Below are 14,476 nucleotides of genomic sequence, written 5' to 3'. Positions count from 1 at the left end.
GCCGAGCCATTCTCTAACCCCCCGATCCAAACCCACCCGATGCCTGAAATTGACCAAAGGGCGCTAGATGCTTACGATGTACGCGCAATGCCGACTGGTTGCCCATATGCCATACATCCACTAGACCCAACTCTATCTCCGTGGAGCTTACTAGGTTCGAGCGGTACACCCATTGCCCCACCCTGTAATCAGCCTGAAAATGATGACTGCCGATCGACGGGAACTTCGTTTCCTTATGCCGAACAACCGGCGATTACGAACGGAGCCCGATACACCATGCATGTACAGGAGAAATTTGACAAGCAACCCATTGGGGGCTTGAAAGAGAAAAGTATACAGTAGAATGTATGCCTCAGCATCCAGTGGCAATACAGTAGACCAAGTATAATTGTTGAGGGATATACCCAAATCTTGACAATCCCAGATGCCTCAGTCACCTCACCACAAACTCGGCGGTCGTCACAATAATAAACGTAGCAATCCGTACAATGTCGTAAATTTTAAAAGCACTGCGTTTCTGATCAGTTCCAACTCTACGAACCTTGCACAATCAATCTCACCTTCATCCTCTGGTTCAATTTTTTGTTCACCTTTGTCTCCACTGCTCGATCCAGCTGGGCTCTCAGCGACGCGACCTGAGCGTTTGCGGCCATCAATGAATCCCTATTGTGCCCGCTCTCTTCAGACAGCTTGGCCATGCGGGATCGATGCTGATTGAGCTCGTCCATGTGTGCACTGCATTCCGCTGTAACCCGCTTGGTATCTTGTCGAGCATCCTCGAGATGAGCTCTGAGCTTGGAGCCTGGATCCCCGGATCAGATGACAGTCATCGCGGCAGAAACTCGAACTCACTAGTCTTCTTCGATTCGTGCAGCTCTTTCGACAAATCTTCGGTCTTGACTTTCTCGCTCTGCAGCTGCTTGTCCTAAAAGCCCTCTGTCAGGCACAGATCACACGGCGATACTCAGAGTGTCGCTCACAGCTTCCTGAAGCCTTGCGTTCTCCGCCCGGAGCTGAACTCTTAAACTTTCCCTCTCAGATACTGCCGTGTCCCTCTCCGCTACCACCTTCTGTACGACCTGTCCGATATTATCAGGCATCTGCGCCATGGCCGCGCCAATCTCCTGAATCGAAGTCAGCGCCGTGGAGCCGCTTGATCGGTGGGTCGACGTCGAAGCATCGCCATCGGAAGACCCGGGGCTTCTGAAGACGGGCGAAGGGAGAGCCGAGGCGGGTAGTGGTGGGAGCGGAGCAGAAGGTGGTGGACCTTGGGGTGGCGGTAGTCCCGCTTTGCGTGTAGAGTATCGGCTCTCCAGATCCGATGCGCGCTTCTGAAGCTCCGAGTTGGCGGAATCGAGCTCGGTTCTGACACGCTCCAGCTCCGTATTGACCTTTTGCAGTTCTGCAATCTGCCGTAAATCGGCATTGCGCTGGAAAGCGTGCTCGTCTCGAATGCGAGACAACTCAAACAACGATTGATCCGCCTTCATCTTGAGCTGCCGTCGTTGCTCCTCACCGGACGAGAGCGACCTCTCCAGCTCGCCGACTATGGCTTCTTGGTCCGCAGCAAGTTGAGAGACAGCGTCGGCATGCTTCTTGATCAGATCTTCGATCTGCATTTGATGTGCCTCTCGAGCCCCATCAACCTCTTCCTGATGCTCCTGTCGAGCATTCCCCAGCGCGGTCCGAAGATCCTCGATAGCAGCCTCGTGATCTCGTCGAAGGTTGTCGATGGTCTCTTTATGGCTCTGCAGCAGGCCTTCCAGCTCCTCTGCGTGCTGACCTCTAGCAGCTTCGAGTGCTCTGGATATCTCTCGACTCGGACTGTCTGGGGTCCTTGCCCTGTTGCTCCTCTCCGCCAATAGATCGTCCCGCTCTTGTCGAAGCTGTAACAGTGTCGTCATGGTTTCAGAAGGCTTCAGTGTCAGCTAGGGGTATCGATGTATGAGCTCACTTCTCTGTAGAGATCCTCCTTCAGCTTGTGATTTGTTTTCTGTAGATCTGCAATCTGGATAAATTGTTGGTCTATTATCTCCCGATGCGATTGCTCCTTGTCTTTCATCTCCCTACGGTCATCAGTCCCCGTCCATCCACTCTCGGCTCGTCACTCACTTGATCAAAGCATCAATGCGGTCCTGAGAATCTGCAGCAGGTGAAACTTCCGAGTTCTCTGCAAGTTCCTTGCGCGAACTTTGCACGGGAGTCAAAGGGACTATCCTGATATGTGGCGACGCCTGGGCAGACTCTGCATCGTTCTGCGTGTGGTGATCGGCCGGAGGCTGAGCAGAATCATGCGCATTTCGTTCCAATTGAGCAATGTATGCTTCGCGATCCTTGAGCTCAGCGTCCCGTTCCTCAACCACCTGCATCTCAGCTTGGAACTGACAGCCGCACTCACCTTGTGCAGGAACTTCAGCTCCTTCTCTAGCGACTCGCTAGATCTAGGAGATCGAGATAGAGGAGACTTGGTCGGAGAGGCACCAAGTAGTGAGTCTCTGGAACCAGTCCACGACATACGAGAAGCAGAGAGCAAAGGTTGCGCAGAGGATAGCTCCTGAGATAAGGACAACGGTCGAGACCGTTTGAGATCTGCCAATCCTCTTGTAGAACGAAAATCCCTCTTCTGTATAACCGATAAAGAGGACAGCGTGGGTACAGAGCTTCGGCGTAGAGGTGTATTACGAGTCGGCGATGGACTCTCGCTGGTACGTTTGGGTGTTTGGATCTGAGATCCAGCCTCACTCCTGTCGCCGACCGTGCCAGGAGTGAGAGGAGCAGGCGATAGTGGCATCACATCGTCAATTTCGGCTCGTATCAATGTCGCCTCGGAGAGTTGTGATGTGAGGTCAATCACTTTGTCTTCTGCTTCTCGGAATCGACTTTCCGCGGCATGGCATCGTGCCGCCAAATCCTCCAGAGCTCTCCGTAATCGAGCGATCTCATCGGACCCCTCAGCCGTCGCGTCCGCGGACTCTGTGATGCTAGCGTTCGCGTGTCGACCGTCACGATCCAAGTGCGTCGGCAGTTCTCCCTCGCCCAAAGCCTCTTTCACATTGCTAGCTGAGACACTCGACAAGTCTTTGAGATGTAAGGACGTGTCCGAGCTGGATTTGGAGATATGAGATCGAAGTTGACCTTGAATAGCCTTCTCCGCTTCCAGCGCTCCAATGAGCCTCGTCTGCTCCTCCTTAACATCAGAAGCCAGGGTTGCGCATTGGATCTCAAGCTCAGAGACCCGCTGGTCCTTGGTCTCCAATTCTTCCAACAGTAGCTTGTTATCGTGCATCGTGTCCAAGACTTCGATGTGTTTCTCCAAGTCTTTGTACGCGTTCTCGCGCTGCACCGCTGCCTTTTCTTGCAACTCAATCTGAGCTTCTAGGGAGGATCCTCGAGTCTCGGCTTTAGCCAAGCGAGCTTCGAGTTCGGTCGTGTGAATATTAAGCTGATCGTTGAGCTCCTTCAGTTTGGCAATCTCCTTGCGAAGATCAACGACCGCGGCAGAGTTCGAGTCTTGCTGCTCGGTCTGGGTCTTGAGACGCCCTTCAAGGTCTTGGACATAGACCTGAAGAATGTCAGGGGTAGATCTGTGTCATGCAGCTTACTTCACTGGCATCGTTGCGTTCAGTGAGCTTTGCCACACGACCACGTAGCTCCGACACATTTGCCTCGTTGTTGGCATTTTCAGCCTGCGCCTCTTTCAACTGAGCGCTCTGCTCTTCGTATAGCTCATTGATGGATGTCTGCGGCGAAGTCAGCTCGATGTGAGAAGGGCGGTGCTCACCAATTCCGCTCGAAGGCCGTCAAGCTGTCTATTGAGAGCAGACACGACCTTCTCATACCTTGACGGCGTCAGCCGATGATTCTCAAATAAAAGCAAGGCATTCACTCAATGATGACAGGCTCGACCGTCTCGTTGAACTTTGCCAAAGCGTCGGCATCACCTGGTTTGGCATTCTTCAATTCTGAGGTGAGTCTCATGCTCTCGCTGCACTTTGCAAGGTATCGGTCATATAGCTGGTGAAGATGAGTTAATTCCCATAGTGCGTAATTCACCTCTGTGTGCTCCCTTTGCAAATCCGCCAAGCGCTGAATGAGCTTTTCGTTACCCTTGCCTGCATCCTTGTGAATAGCCCTGCCTTCGTCTGAATCCAAATTGGCGAGCTGCTTCCGTAGTTTAACAACAGTAGCTTGTAAATGCTCTACATCGTCCCACCCTGCTTCGACAGCATTCGCTTTGGATGTATTTCTGATATTTCTCGCTCGAGAGGCGTACTTGAGCGTGTTGATAGTCTCAGCGACATTGTACTCGATCGGCGAGATGCAGGCGATCATGGTGGTGAGGGAATTGCCCCCGATTGAGTCTGAAATGATTGGCATGGCAACTTGAGGGTCTCTGCTCACCTTGCAGCATTCGAGTGAGTTTGGAATCTCGATAAGGTATATGGCCCTTGGATTTGATTGGATCGCCAACTACAGGTACGTCAGCTCGGCGAAGATTGCGACCATATGCAGCTTACGATGCGAAATGACATTGCCCAGAGCCAAGAGGCCGCTATTGATACTGATACCTTCCTTCATCCTATCTCCCTGGGCTGCCGTCCTTTTCAGTCGTTCTGAGCCAGCCAAGTCGACCATGTTGAATTTGCTCGTGATGACCAAGAATTCACCTTCAGATGATGACGGCGGGATACCCATGACAGATTGCGGTCTAGAAATACCTGTCGATTTCTGGTAGCTGCTTGGCGGCGGCCGACTTCCAGATGGTGTAGGCGAGCGACTAGAAGCAAATCCGAGAGTCGAAGAGGGTCGTTTAAGGCTTCTGGCACCAAACTCGGAGGAGACGGGCAAGGATGAGGATGCGGTGAGAGAAGTCGTCGCCCGCTTCTTTTGGACCAAAGTGAGAGAAAATATCGCATGACTTCTTGAGCTCGTAGCGTTCATTCCCGTTTCACCCGTCTTTCGTCGGGCAGATCCTTCATAAAGCAGTTGCATGACCTCTGCCAGATCCTTGACTTTGATCTCTCGGACGCCTGACCAGACAATCCGGCCGTCCCGTTCCTCTCGAATAGCGATGGACACTCCAGACCCGGAGAGCAAGTCGATGATTTCCTCGTTGTAAAGTTCGAGAAAGCTGAGACGAAGCTCAAAGGTCGAACCTGGACCAGCATCCGAACGGACCGATTCAGCTTGATCGAAGATTGCCTGGACGGTTCTTGGGATCAAACCAGTACGTTCATTCCATTCAATTCCGGTATAATCGGCATCTTCACCTGTCGTACCCATAGAGTAGGATTTTCCAGAGGAAGTCTGGCCATAACTGGAAGGTGATCAGTGTTTCATGAACCGGTCATGATTTTATATCTTACGCCAGAAATGTCACATTGTGACCTTTGAGGAATTCTCCTACGACGTCCTTCGCAGTCACATCATACAGGTCCACCTGGTTTGCGTTCTCCCCGAGAACATGATCAAAGGTGAACGTAGGATGCCTTTTGACCCCCGCAGCTGACGAAGTAACGGCATGACCTGCCAGAGTCGCCGGATCTACATCAACGCGGATGTCAGTCGAAGTCGTAGGGTGGACTAGGGTCTGGCGGAATCGAGGAGGGACAGAAGCATCGTCAGGATCGGATGGACGTATTCGAAGAACTAGGTCTCTATCAGTAGACGGACATGAGGATACGACGACGGTACACGTACCAACTCTGACATTACGCTGCTCTGCGTCTGATGGCGATGGCGCATCTTCGCTGCTATCTCTACGCATTCGGTGACCCGTAGCGGAGCTCGGGCGGGGTATCGCTGAACCTCCAGGAGAAGGGAGTGGCAGAGGTGATGCGAAGGACGACCGTCTTCGATTCAGTGTCATGGTGTTGGAAGTAGATCAAGGGAACGAGCAAAAGAGGTCGATGGAGGATGGGGATGGAGGGTTCAGATGCGAGGCTGTACGGATGTCAGTGGTGATTGGGAAATGGAGCTGCAGATGGGCTGACTTGATGAAGAGACACAGATGAGGGGAAGGGGGGTAGAGAGATAGATATCAAAGACATGAAAGATATCGGGGTGTGAGGAAATAACTTTCCAGTTACCGCTAGAAAGGATAGCGGAGGAAAAGGGTGTTGTGTGGGGTATAGGACCGAATAGCAGAATCTTGGACCCAGTCGGACCTCGCGGTCCAGCAAAATCGATGGAGGAGAGCTGAGCAAAGGAGAACAGGAACTCACAGAGCTTTGTCCGTCGCGCTTTGTCAGCAGGCCACGAGGAATGTGACAGTTGGGTACGTCGATAGCTCTGTGTTGGATGTGAGATATGAGGAAAGCTCCACCACCTCCAAACCACTGTCTCTTCCTTCCTTTCTATTGTTGATGTCGAGAGTTTGTGGGAGTGCACAGAGAGAGAGAGAGAGAGACGGGACAAGAACCAGGGTAAGTCATCAATAGCGATCAATGCATTTCCAAGTTTTCTATCTGGTCCAGGTTCGTGTTTAGCGTCGTATCGAGGCACAAGGGCGGAGAGCGAGATTAGGAGGGGGGTCCCCCAGCTGGAAAGTAGGATGTTTTAGTCGACGAGGAGGGGGGAACAGATGGTGGACGGACACGATGATAGGATGGACGGATAGATGGATGGATGGATATGGCTCGGATCCAAACGCTTCACTCACTCACCAAGGGATCCGCACGGATCACCCTCCCTCTGTCTCTCCCTTCTACCTTTTCACATCAGACCCCTCCGTACACGGAAAGGGCCATCGGTAATCTCCATGTCATTATCCTTCGCTCGTACTCAGACACGATGTAATGTGTATGATCCTTCACAGGTCAACTGACTCATATCGTCTCGAGGTCATTCCTTGCGGATGTCGAGTACGGTTTAGCGGGAAAAACACAAAAAATTAAACAAAGGCCAGGTAGAGATAGATGCTTTCATGTAAAATTATGGCGGGATGGAAAGAAGGAAAACCTAATTCCTTGTTTCAAGAGTGAACGCGTCGGGTATTCGAGAGGCTGTTTGGGATAGGTTTGCATAGCGATGCTCACTGTGATGCTCACTGTGATCATGATTCATGTCAGTGGGCCGTCGTGATGATGGAGTTCTCTGCGCTGCCAACGCCGTGAAGATCTCCCGAGCAGATCAGACATCGGTCCCAGGGAACGAGAGCCCGAGCGTTTTGGCGCCTGACTTGCCATTTCGGGCAGTTTGTCTCGTTTCATCGGTTGGGAACTGTGGCTCTTTCCCGGCGAGGGCGCAAAATGAAGGTGCATAAGAGTACGGATTGGCTAAATGTCAAGGGAGCCGCAGATATGATCATTAATAGTCAATGTCCATCTCGACATGCCTCAAAGAGCCTGATGCTCCCTGGCTTGGATCATAGCCCTCAGGAACAGTCATCCAGCAAGTGTGTCTCGAGTCTGTCTTGAGCTGCTTGAGAACACGATCACTGATGCACGAAGTCAGCGAACACGCACATTGCATGAGCCTCAGTCTCACGCTTCCACAGTCACGAGCAGACTATCGGGCTTGTAGAACTTCCTGTAATAGAAGCTGTATGAGCCGAGTGGCTTCACGCTTTATCTCACAAAACACGAAGATTCCCAGTTCCAAGCGTTTGTGACGCACTCCTTGCCCACGTATCGAACGAGGCATTGTTCAACAACTTTGATAGAGACTGCTGGGTGGCCAAAGTACAGAATGCCTCACTCTGCGCATAAGGGTCGACGCTCGCTCCCGAATCCATTTCAGGTCTCCCACCTCGCTTTCGTTTCGTTCCTTGTTCGACGGTCCAGGCGTCCAAGACGGTCAAGTCTTCACCAATCTGCGCAGTCAATCTGCTGTCAGATGACATGGAGTTCCACTAAGAAGCCAAGCCCTGGAGCGTCCGAAACTCTTCACTCAGCAGACATGCTTTGATCTTCCCCGCCTGTTCGACGGTCTTGACGAAGCAGTCTGTTCCTTGTCCGAACGAGAAGCGTACGAGGCTCGTCTTGTCTGAGACACTTTCCAAGTCAGTAGCAGCTATGTCGAGTATAGGGTCATCTTCAGTGGCTTCGTCTTGCCCGTCAGCAACTTCAACTTCGGGATCGTTCGATTCAGGCGAAAGTGAAAAGTTCGGCATTGCGAGTGCAGTAAAACAGGTTTGGGAGAGAGAAATCACACGGTTGAAGCTGTCCTCTGTGACCTCTGATCCTAGTCAGCATGCTGCGTTGATATCCCCTCCAACGGAGGTCCAAGTCCCGACAGACAACGGATGGCCTAGATCTGCGTTTCAAAGTTGTCGCCGAAGGACGGAAGTATAAAAATCCCGTTGCGTTTTTTTTTTCGGTCCAGATCCCCACATGGCCACCCACCTCAAACGACGATCAGAACTGGACTCGTCATTCGCGACGCTACAACCATCGGATCTTGATCGTGATCTCGAAGAGCTTTTGAAAAGAGCCACCGGATCAGATGGTGAATACGGTGCTATAGAGTGGGCCGAGTATTGGGATTCGAAGTCTGCCCAAAAGTCTTTTGAGGACCCTTGTCACCTCGTCCATTGGCAGATACATCTATACTGCAGAGGACCGATCGTAGGGTCAATTGCCAGGGCTTCTGGAGTTGTCCTTACTCCGAACACTCTCTCATTCTGTTCCGCATCTCATCATGGACACTGACGATCCTCCGCCATCGCCATACGGTTTCAAATCTCATATTCCAACGAGATTATCAACGCCAGAAATGGCCGAGTGGAAGTGAGTGCGAAACGCCAGGATGCCGGTTGCTTTTGGCTTTGAGTACCTCGGACCGAGATGTGCTGACTATATCCTTCTGTCCAGATACGAGATGCGTCGAGAAGCTCAAGAAGTCATTCCTGGTCTATTCCTCGGCCCATTTCAAGCTTCTGTCAATATTCATCGGATGAATGCCCTCGGTATCACCCATGTGTGAGTGGGCGCCCACGCGCGTACGACATCGCACGACGTCATGCCTAGATGCAATCTCTTGCAGAGTCCCAAAGATACAGCTGACCTGTCCTTCAGGCTCTGTATACGAGACCGCAGAGAAGCATCCATGATCTTCCCCCGATTCCCAACGGAATTCAAATACCTCACCTTGGACATAAGCGATACCACCGTGAGCTCTACATCAAGTCATGAGGCTGACCTTCGTTACAGGACCAAAACATCATATCCATCTTCCCACAGTGTAAAGCATTCATTGAAGAAGGCTTGAACCAAGGAGGCCGCGTATTGGCCCATTGTAATGGTGCGGCACTCGTTCATAAAAAGGAAAAAACCGTCAAAAACGTCGCTGACTAGTTTGACGACTTGTAGGAGGCATAGCCACGGCTCCAGCTATTGTCATTGGATATCTCATGTGGAAGTATAATTGGAAGTTCGAGTACACTCTAGCATATGTTCAGAGCAAGCGTTATTGCGTCAGCCCAATGAGCGTGAGTCGAGCCGTGCAGTATGGACCGAGTCATCGATGGGCTGACACTCATCGTCTCAGTTTCAGACCCAACTGAAAGAGTACGAGCCGATATATCTCGCTCAAAAGATGTTGGAAGCGGAACGAGGCTCTAACGCTTCGTCTTTTCAATCACCACTTAAAAGGAGTCACCTGGAGTGAGTCATCGGATAACGGACTCCAGGCATCAGCTGAACTTGGGTCCGTCAGTGACGAGGAAGACGACTATCAGAGACGGAGACCGGCACCGAGCACAAGTAGCATGATGAGTATATAATCTTTTCAAGGCCGGTAGATCAAGAGCAACTCGCAATCGCGCAGTCACACATGTTGTATCAGTAAGGCGTCATCGTCGAACCTTGTATTCACTTCAAGCATGAGCAATGGCTCGGCGCCATGCATGTATGGTCATCACGGATGATATCTCAATGTTTGATGCAGAAGAATGCGCCGCCCCCGTCATATCGATGTATGTCCAAAATAAAAATGCCAACCATATGCTTCACAACCACCCTCCCCTCTCTACACTCTTGATGCTACTCATGCTTCTCAAGCTATGCGAAGGATTAATGAGTCGAACGCCAAATTCAGTTGGCGATCTCGCTCCGAAATCTGGTCCTTCAACTCCAGGTAATACTATGATCCCTGCTCTCTTGTTAGGCGACAAACCTCCACTTGCAAGTTCGCCATCACCATTTTGTCGCCTGGCTGGGTTCGGTTGGCCGAGACATGCAAACTCTGTACTGTCCTGTCGAGGCGTGACGACCCGAAGCGATGGCTCAGAGATGCCACTGTCGCAACTCTTTTGCGTCACATTGCTGCCACTCCTATCCCGGAATCTCGATGTCCATTGACCATAGAACCCGGAAGTGCAAATCGCCGGTTCGTACATAGCTCTCTGGTCCATGGCCGCTCGGAGTCTGCTGGAACTGGCCTCGAAGTCCATGACTACAGGCTCTGTGCGGACGATATCGTTCTCTGGACTATCAGGAACGTTATCGGGAGGTGGACGAGGCAGAGGTCGTTGAGGTGCTCGTGAGCGAAGTCGTGCCGTTGTCGAAGCGGTCGAGTCATTCTGACCCGAAAGAGAGGGGATGGGAGAAGCACTCGGCGTGATGATCGGACATGTGCCACGTCTACCCCAAGGTATAGGCAACGTACCTCTCATCTGGTCGTCCGCTGCAGACTTGACATTGGCAAAGGAGAAGGACCTCGACGAAGGCTTGAGGATGGATCGAGGTGTCAATGGAGGTAAAAGAGTACAGGATTCTCCATCGCTCTCTTGACGATAGTGCTGATGATGGTGGTCGTGGTAGGAGGGCTCCGTGGCAGATCGGACGGGCGTTGAGGGTGCTTTGACAATTGTGGGTATCTCGAAAGGCTGATGATGACGATCGAGGGTTGGCGTGTCAATCTGAGACTGACACGTCTCTTCAGAGGTGATGGTATGCTCGGATGACCGGCGCGACGCTAAAACAGCGGGAGTAACCGGATCTCTGTTGGACGAACCAGATTCAGAGTGGAAAGATCCGGGTGAATCGTACTTGTTGAAGGATAGAGTTGGAGAAACAGTGGAGAGAGGCGAATAACTTCGGCTTGATGATCGGAGGCTGCTCTGACGGCGTGGAATCGCAGGCGCCATCTCGAAAGAGTTGAATCGGATTTCCGCCTCGGGAGTCCCCAAGACGGTTGGTCGAGATGTCATTCTGCCTGAATCATCCGTCGCTTGCTTGGGGAAGGCAGTGTTACCGCCCGCAAAGAATCCCCCCGTGCCGTTCCCTCTCCAGCCGCTGTCTCCATAAGGGCGACGAGACTTGGGCGGGGGGGAAGGCTTGATCGTCGGTGAATGAAGAGCTTTCCAAGTGGCATGACTTCGCCAAGGCTGGTTGACAGGATGGTCAAACAGAGTTGAGGATGTATCTCGATCAGCGACAATACTGGGGAACGGTTCAGGTGTTCGGATACCGTGAACGCTGATCTTGGATGGGGAGAGAGAGGAAAAGGATCTCGAGCGACGATGATGATTCTGTCGTGGTTTTGGGGCGACCACCGGCCGATCGTTCAGAGTGATGAATCCGTCGACCTGCTTGTGAAAGAGAGGGGAGGCCGGACGGAGAGGAGGTAATGGAGAGATGCTGGCAGGCGGTTGCTACATCAGAAAATCAGCTCAATGCTTCACTCGTCGACATGAGCGGGGCCAGAACTCACTCTGATCAAAGCCTGAGACTTTGAACGCGAAAGAATCCGCGCGAAATCCTTTGCTTCTTCATCGTCATTTTGAGCGGCAGGAGCGTTCTTCCTGCGAAATGGCATTTTGAGGTGCTACACACGCCTCTATGTTGAGGTATGCTGCAGTGGATATCGATCAGCGATCTTGAGTGATCGGGGTGTAGTGATGCTTCAATTGGCTCTCAATAGGTCCCAGCCTGTTGAGCTCGCACCCGTCGTCACGGGTGAAAAGTCTCGTCGCCAAGACGTGACGATCTCCAGGGAGTGAACAAGGTCGATAAGGGAGGGAAAAGGTCGTCAGAGATCTCGAAACAAGACTGTCTCAAAGGTGATTCCTCTTGAGGATGAACCAGATCCTTTCCAAGTGCGCCTCTCCTTCTATATGTAGATGAAAGAATGTCTGACCAGCAGAAGGTAAAGAGTGGGAATGTGATCCAAGTCTTGCTTGAAAACAGTCTCGCAGCTGTGTCACACTTTCTTTTGGTGCCTAGCTCCAGAGCCATTCGCTGCAGCTGATTATCCAGGAGGACCCTTTTGGCGTGGGATCTTCAAGTCATGTGATCCAAGACCAAAAGTCGAGACAGCAGAGATGGTTTGTTTCGTCTTCTTGTGCCCGGGAAAGGGTAGGGGGGGGGGGGGGGGGGGGGGAGGGGAAATTGGGCCTAGAAGATGTCGTTCGGCGAGTCTAGTGGAGAGGAGGGCAAGTATGATCGTGCCGGACGATGGGAGCAAATGGAGTTGTTTGATGTGAGGTTCTTGGATTCGACCTAGTTAAAGTTGGTATCGGAAGGGATGACCCAATGGAGGAGTTGACATGATCTAGATGGGTCGAATGATTGAATGAGAATGAGACTGAGAGCAAATGGTCGAGATGGGGAAGGCACGTAGAGTCGATTATGTCTTGCAGAGTGTCTTGCAGAGAGAGAGGTTCAACGCTAAGATGATCAAGGTGTAAATATCAAAAAAACAGAGTCACCATCAGCAAGTGACGAGACACCGAGAGAGAGAGACAGAGAGAGAGGTCATATGAGAGCAGCAGAGGCGTTGAGGATGAGAGTTTCGATGACTTGAAACGTGATCCGTGCTCAGCGGATGACAAGGATATGTAAAGTCTAGACCTAGCGTAGAAAGGAGGGGAGGGGGGGGGGGGGGGGTGGGTTGTGCCAAAAGAGACGGGGTACCTGATGAGCCTGACCTCTTCATCCTCCTTGTCCGTCCACCCGCTACGGAGGTCTACATATGACCCACCCCTCTGTGCTGTGAGATGAGTTAAGCCTTTAGGAACATGGGAAGAGGCGGCGGGAAGCACGAAGTTCGTTCAGCGGCTGATCTCATTTTAACCATGGATATCGGGTGCTGCTTGAGGCGACGAGAGACAAGTTTCAGAGGGAAAATCCTTTTGTGGGTTTACCAGTACCCGAGCAGCCCACAACCGTCCCGCTGGCACCTTGTCAATCCAGAGAATCTGACGCCAGCAATAGTGTTTCTCCAGTATTCCAGCGGGTGATCAAAAAATCCTTCTCAAGCCACTCACTGTCCCTCACTAAGGGGGTGAGAGATCGCATAGCGGGCGAAAAGCGGAACTCTATACGCCTGAGATAGATTTCACGTCGGCGTTTTGGCTTTTCCCGACATTTCCACGGAGTCGCACCGAGAGGGATGAGGTGAATAGGTACATGCGGGAGTGATTGGCTACAATGGAACATTGGAACAGATTGGACACGACTGTTCTATAAATGACATCAGGTCCGAGCCCGTTCCTAGCCCTAGACGATCATGGCAGCCACGGCTCCGATCACGGCAATGAGCGGTGTGGCCTTGTTGGATATGGCGAGAGGGAGAGCAGCACCACTAGTCGTCGATCCAGACGCCGCCGAGTTGGAACTTGAAGGAGTTCTCGAGGTACTGGCGGATGCAGGTCTAGATTGACGCGTCAGCGAGGACAAATGTATAGTGCTATGGCTCACCGGCTTCCAGAAGCAGATTGAGCAGCAACAGCATTGGCAGCGGACGCGGATGATCGAGAAGCAGCAGCAGCGGACGAACCAGACGCGACCGCACTTGAGACGACAACAGATCCAGCGCTGGTTCCTGATACAGTCGAGTCACCACTTGCTCCAGAGGCAGCGGCAGCACTGAGGAGATGGTCAGTCGATGTGTCTTCGCCCAGCTTGAGTCGACTCACCCTGCAGCGGCTCCGCCCGAAGCGTCGTCTTGACCGATACATGCCGTGGTGGATCCGGGCTCTGCTCAAGGGGCACACTATGTCAGCGAGTATAACAGTGAGGCAATGAGGCCAGAGACTGACGAATAGTGACCTAGTGATAGCAATCAGCACAGGTTTCGCGCTTTGCATCGCTCTCGCCCTTGCGACTCACTTGAGAATTATAGTTGACCGCTCCGCTCGAGTCGGTGATCTTGATCGTCACGCTCGTGCCCGCGGCAATATCGACGTCCCACGTGAGTTGAGTGCCAGATTGCTGCGGGAAGTTTTTGCTACGGGGCAGAAGGGGTTCTCGTCAGCTTCTGAACACGTTGAGCTTGAAGGGACGCTTGCTCTCACAGCGCAATCCCGGAAGGGTCACCACCGGGGATGACGGCCAAGAAGTACGGGGCTGAGAGAGAGGTGTGGTCAAAAAAACGAAGGTTCTCGGTGCTTCATCTCGCACTCACCCGTACCACCACTCCATGTGATGAGAGCAGGCTGACAGACGATCAAAGAAGAGATGGTGTTGACCAATAGCTGAGCCATGGAGGACCCTGCGAGGGCAGTGAGAAGGAGTGACCGAGCGAGCATGGC

The 14,476-nt window shown here is 52.3% G+C and overlaps 4 protein-coding genes across 4 annotated transcripts; 1 reads left to right on the top strand and 3 right to left on the bottom strand.

Moving 5' to 3' along the window:
• Positions 1-500: 500 nt before the first annotated feature.
• Positions 501-5,869, bottom strand: BD324DRAFT_651225 (hypothetical protein; the record flags this gene model as incomplete). The annotated part of the gene is made up of 15 exons (XM_022018298.1): positions 501-509; positions 561-802; positions 853-925; positions 981-1,916; positions 1,955-2,066; positions 2,113-2,363; positions 2,399-3,562; positions 3,603-3,740; positions 3,782-3,839; positions 3,887-4,014; positions 4,054-4,361; positions 4,402-4,470; positions 4,518-5,317; positions 5,367-5,649; positions 5,701-5,869. The coding sequence occupies 15 exons, from the start codon at positions 5,867-5,869 to the stop codon at positions 501-503; spliced, it is 4,740 nt and encodes a 1,579-aa protein (XP_021870810.1).
• Positions 5,870-8,334: 2,465 nt separating this feature from the next.
• BD324DRAFT_626998 (phosphatases II) lies at positions 8,335-9,831 on the top strand. Its single transcript, XM_022015953.1, has 7 exons — positions 8,335-8,729; positions 8,814-8,921; positions 9,018-9,111; positions 9,153-9,243; positions 9,312-9,430; positions 9,490-9,605; positions 9,658-9,831. The coding sequence occupies exons 1-7, from the start codon at positions 8,641-8,643 to the stop codon at positions 9,722-9,724; spliced, it is 684 nt and encodes a 227-aa protein (XP_021870809.1). The 5' UTR covers positions 8,335-8,640; the 3' UTR covers positions 9,725-9,831.
• On the bottom strand, positions 9,780-11,976 carry BD324DRAFT_464506 (hypothetical protein). Its single transcript, XM_022012859.1, has 2 exons — positions 11,656-11,976; positions 9,780-11,596 (listed from the first exon to the last, which is right to left on the bottom strand). Exons 1-2 carry the CDS (start codon positions 11,758-11,760, stop codon positions 9,950-9,952), a joined length of 1,752 nt encoding a protein of 583 aa, XP_021870808.1. The 5' UTR covers positions 11,761-11,976; the 3' UTR covers positions 9,780-9,949.
• Positions 11,977-13,035: 1,059 nt separating this feature from the next.
• BD324DRAFT_675232 (hypothetical protein) lies at positions 13,036-14,473 on the bottom strand (the record flags this gene model as incomplete). Its single annotated transcript, XM_022018950.1, has 7 exons — positions 13,036-13,596; positions 13,644-13,811; positions 13,862-13,922; positions 13,985-13,994; positions 14,055-14,172; positions 14,240-14,291; positions 14,350-14,473. The coding sequence occupies 7 exons, from the start codon at positions 14,471-14,473 to the stop codon at positions 13,443-13,445; spliced, it is 687 nt and encodes a 228-aa protein (XP_021870807.1). The 3' UTR covers positions 13,036-13,442.
• Between the last annotated feature and the right edge of the window lie 3 nt (positions 14,474-14,476).

Source organism: Kockovaella imperatae (assembly GCF_002102565.1).
Source record: "Kockovaella imperatae strain NRRL Y-17943 chromosome Unknown BD324scaffold_7, whole genome shotgun sequence".
NCBI classification, from domain to species: Eukaryota; Fungi; Basidiomycota; class Tremellomycetes; order Tremellales; family Cuniculitremaceae; genus Kockovaella; species Kockovaella imperatae.
Note: the sequence above shows the minus strand (reverse complement) of the source record. Positions and strands in the feature narration are given on the sequence as shown.

What these genes read in the sequence shown, in the direction of transcription:
- BD324DRAFT_626998 (XM_022015953.1), top strand. Translation starts at nt 8,641, where the DNA reads ATGGACACTGACGATCCTCCGCCATCGCCATACGGTTTCAAATCTCAT. An exon ending in CGTATTGGCCCATTGTAATG is followed by an intron (nt 9,244 to 9,311) that starts GTGCGGCACTCG and finishes GACGACTTGTAG; the next exon opens with GAGGCATAGCCACGGCTCCA. An exon ending in CTTAAAAGGAGTCACCTGGA is followed by an intron (nt 9,606 to 9,657) that starts GTGAGTCATCGG and finishes TGGGTCCGTCAG; the next exon opens with TGACGAGGAAGACGACTATC.
- BD324DRAFT_464506 (XM_022012859.1), bottom strand. Translation starts at nt 11,760, where the DNA reads ATGCCATTTCGCAGGAAGAACGCTCCTGCCGCTCAAAATGACGATGAA. An exon ending in AGTCTCAGGCTTTGATCAGA is followed by an intron (nt 11,597 to 11,655) that starts GTGAGTTCTGGC and finishes TTTCTGATGTAG; the next exon opens with CAACCGCCTGCCAGCATCTC.